The sequence below is a fragment of the Pteropus vampyrus genome, unplaced genomic scaffold, assembly GCF_000151845.1.
Source record: "Pteropus vampyrus isolate Shadow unplaced genomic scaffold, Pvam_2.0 Scaffold158, whole genome shotgun sequence".
NCBI lineage: Eukaryota > Metazoa > Chordata > Mammalia > Chiroptera > Pteropodidae > Pteropus > Pteropus vampyrus.
Window position 1 is genome coordinate 1421640 of NW_011888939.1, and position 4012 is coordinate 1425651.

Consider the following 4012-nt stretch of genomic DNA (forward strand, 5'->3'; position numbering starts at 1 on the left):
CACGCCCCCCGCCCTCCCCACCCCACTGTGCTCTGAAGGCGGGGTGCAGAGCAGCCTGGGGGACAAGCGTTTTTGGTAACCAGCATCACAGAAAGCAGCCTCCCTGTGGGTGGGTGTCCAGGTGCCTTTGGACAGGCCTGCCCTCGTGTAGCCGGGGGCCAAGGCGTGTGCCGCGGCCCAAAGCCAGCCCACCTCTCTGCGTTCATCCAGAGTCCGTGGCCTCACGAATCCCTGTGGTCTGTGTTGTCCCGTTTTGTCTTCCCTCCCACATGGGGGCCATTTCTGTAAAAGTGCCCCTTTCCCATGGCCACCAGCCAGACTCCAGGGGCATCCTGGTTCCTTTCTGTTGAATTGTAACTAGTACATAACATGCCTCAGCCGAGTGTGGCAGAGCTCCATGGCGGGTTTCTGGTGACTGACAGTTCGTCAAGCATATTATGTCCTTTTTGGAGAGAGAATAAATAACACCAATACGAATACCAATTTGTCCCTTTTAATTACATCAAAAGAGGCAACTCTGGGGCAAGGAAACGTATGGGTGACACAAACCTTGACTATTGAAGGTGCTGCCCACACACATCTCGACAAACGCACAAGGGCTGAAGAGTCAGCCACCGTGACGGGAGGCCCCCCCTCCCATCACCCCAGTGGCTCATGACACTGAACTGCTCCCTGGGGACCGGGACTCCAGCTCAGTAGGTCCAGTGGGTGTGCGGGAAGGACCAGGCCCGTCAGCCAAACCCCCATACCTGCAGCACCCACATGTCATCAAGACTGGCCCGCCAGGCTGACCTTGACTCCCTGTCCCCGCCCACTCCCTCCCTGCCTTTTCTCCTTGGCTGAGTCCTATGCTAGCCGCTCAGCTCAGCTCAGCACAGCATGTCCTGGGAGTTAGTGGACACGGAACATGTTCTTTACTTCCTGGAAAAAACGAACTTTGCTTAAATGAGGTGCCTGTCAAAGGGCTGTTAAGAACAAAACCAGAACAGAGCCTTTGCCAGGCCTGGCCGGTCCCCTGGAGCCTGGAGCACTCCCATCGTCACAACTCGGCAGAGACGGCTCTACCTCGTCCCAACCCAGACCCGATGTTCTTCACTGTGTCCTGTCCTAGTACTTCCGGATCAAGATGTCCCAGCTGTCCTTCCAGCGAAGGGCCCTGAGTTCGCTGTGTGAGAGCGACCTGTCCCCATAGGTCAGCGGGCGCAGCGCGTTGAACACGTGGCAGGCGGCTGAGTACCATGCCACCACCAGGGCGCCGAAGAGGCTGCTCTGGATCTGGGACCTGTGGGTGCCAGACCAGGGCACAGGCGTGAGGCGCTGGCTCTTCCTCCCGTGTCCTCCACCTCGCGGCATCTCAGCACCTGTCACCTCGTGGTCGCCTACCCCGGCCTCTGTGTTCCTCCTGCCACCCGCTACTTCATCCTCAGCCCTCTCGCATGCTGCCTCATGCACCCGGCACGGCCTTCCTCACTCGCCTGCTTCTAGAATCTCCCCCGTCTAAATGCAGATGCCACTGTGATCACACCGCAGCCCTCCTGGGATACTCGGAGGCTGCTAACTACCAAAAACCAGTCCACGCCCTTTGCCCGGGCCTCCAGCTCCGGCTCTGGTTTACGGCTTTCCGTCCGGCTCACCCCCGCCCTTCCCCCACAACGTCCGACCCGCAACCACTGGCTGTTCCAGGACGCACGGCACACCCCTCTGTCCCCAGCCTCGGTCCCTGGTCTTCTCAGCCACAACCATCCTTCCCGCTTCCCACCCACGTCAGCTGTCTTCACCTCCCAGCCAACCATGGCTTCACCCTCAACCCGTGGTGCCTCTTCTGTGCCTCTCATGACCATAACCCACTCCATGTCACACTGAAACTGTCACTGGTGACTCCCTGGACCCCCGAGAGGCGTGACCGTGAGGCCCATACCTGCACAGGTGGTCACTGATGTGCTGCAGGACCACAGGGAGCAGCAGGATTTGGAAGGTCAGTGCGGGCAGGTAGTGGTAGAGGAAGAGCGTCTTGTCCATCAGGAAGAAGGGCAGGTAGTTCACGGCCCAGCCACCGACACACAGGGCCCCGGCCAGCACCCACCGCAGCCAGCAGTCTGGGGGAGAAGCTGTCTTCAGCCAGCACCGCTGACATGGGCCCCACCTGTCAAGGCTCTGCCCGCCTCGGGCCCTGGCTGACTCGTCCCTAAGTTACACGCACAGGCTCTCAGTCTGTGACTTCTTGTTGGGCCCTTCCTGGGCCCTTGCAGACCAGGCCCAGCCTCTGCGTGCTGGTCACAAGATCCCACGGGCCTCAGTGCCTGTGGAGCAGGGACTCATGGGGACAGCAGAGTGAAGGTGCCTCCGGGCCCTGCCTGCCCTGGATGTTTACTCCTTTTCCATTTCGAGGTGGTTTTAAGTGAGTTTCTGTATCAGGCGAACCACCAACACCCATGGCCCAGCTCCTACGGCTGCTCTGTCCTATCCAGCATTGCCAGGGCCTGCGATAACGAGGCACCAAGGCTGTGCTACTGTCCTGGGTCACAGAGCAACTCCTGAAGCTCCCTGGAGAAGCCGTGAAGGCGACGGGGAGCTGAATTGCAACATTTTGTCTCGAGGGAAACAGGAATAATTTAAGTTCCCTGGGTGTAGAGACAAAGAGATCACCTTAAGGTGACCTGCACTGACCCTCGGGGAGGTCACAGATGTTCCTGCGGCGTCTGAGCAGGTACCAGAAAAAGAGCAGGGCGTAGAGCACGGTGGCCAGGCCGGCCGAGGCCCAGATCACGATGTTCCCCAGCAGGTGGATCTGCGCCTGTGAGTGACAGGGAGATGCTGTCAGCAGGCCCTCCGCCCCCAGGGAGCACCCTCCAACCCTACTGAAATGGAGGTGCCTGCTCCTGACAGACCCTTTCCAAAAGTGCCACGGTGCTCTTAACCCGGGAGCAGAGAGATGCTTTTTTAACGACAGAGCTGTTCCTGCGGGGAATGGCAGAGCGAGGCAGCTAAGGACGACTTCCCGGGGCCCTGCTTCCCGAGGGCTCGCTGGCACTTCTGGGTGGGCAGGGTTTTCACTCCGGCTGGTCCACTGCATGACGCCGAGCACGGCTCAGGCAGGGCCAGCACCACATCGCTCCAGGGCGTGGAGGGAACGGACGTGTGAACAGCTCAGACACCAAGTGCCGTGCGGGAACAAGGAGGGTGCTTTAAAAACCACTTTTGGTGGAAAAGGACAATGCGCTCCCATGAAAGCAGAAAAGCCTGGTTTCCTTTGACATGTAGATGTGACCTCACGCTTTGGTGTCTGAGGAGAGTAACAGCCTGTGCTGCCGATGTATGTAGAGAGCAGGAGTCACAGGCCTTTGTGAGGACGCACTGCAGAGCCAGGACGTGGCGCCCAGCAGAGGACCTTGGGGCACGAGACGGCTCTGACGGCGGCTGGTGCCAACACTGCACTTACGCTGGTCCTGGGGTGCAGCCAGTAAGCGATGTTGGTGTCCAGGGTGACCCAGTCCAGCGGCGTAGAGCTGTACTTGTGCTCCGAGTCGTCGGTCCTCACTGTCAGCATCCTCCACTGTGACAAAGCCAGAGAGGCCTCAGAGCCTTCGCCACTCAGGATTGGTCAGAGGTCAGAGCAAACCGCTGCCCTTCCACGCGGCCTGTCCACCTCAAGTCCCTTTGGGTCGTGTGGCAATGGTGTGCTAGGCCGATGGGCATGCTTGTCAGGAGACGTGATTCTAACCTGATTGTGACCCTTAGAGATGGCTCCAGTCACCTCGTCCATAAATAAAGTGACCGGCCTCAGTGCTAAGGGCATTTTCAGACCCGGGACCCCACATTTGTGGTTCTGACGGCTCTAGGGATCCACCATGTTGACCGGGGCCCACCTGACTTGACCTGGGGGACGCTGAAACGTACCCTGGCAATGTGGCAAAGCTACGTGGCTGCAGAACCTCCTGACTGCAAAGCCACAGTCCTGAAACTGGCAGTGCTGTGCTTGTCACCTACAGCAGAGGGAGCGACACGCTCCTTC

The 4012-nt window shown here is 59.3% G+C and overlaps 1 protein-coding gene across 1 annotated transcript in view; it reads right to left on the minus strand.

Moving 5' to 3' along the window:
• Nucleotides 1–477: 477 nt before the first annotated feature.
• POMT1 (protein O-mannosyltransferase 1) overlaps nucleotides 478–4012 on the minus strand; it is a 13692-nt gene continuing 10157 nt past the window's right edge. Inside the window, exons 16-19 of the mRNA XM_023536558.1 lie at nucleotides 3440–3601; nucleotides 2668–2794; nucleotides 1919–2096; nucleotides 478–1282 (exon numbers count right to left, since the gene is read on the minus strand). Coding sequence (XP_023392326.1) covers nucleotides 1108–1282; nucleotides 1919–2096; nucleotides 2668–2794; nucleotides 3440–3601 — 642 coding nt within the window. The 3' untranslated portion in view covers nucleotides 478–1107. The remainder of the gene's footprint in view (nucleotides 1283–1918; nucleotides 2097–2667; nucleotides 2795–3439; nucleotides 3602–4012) is intronic.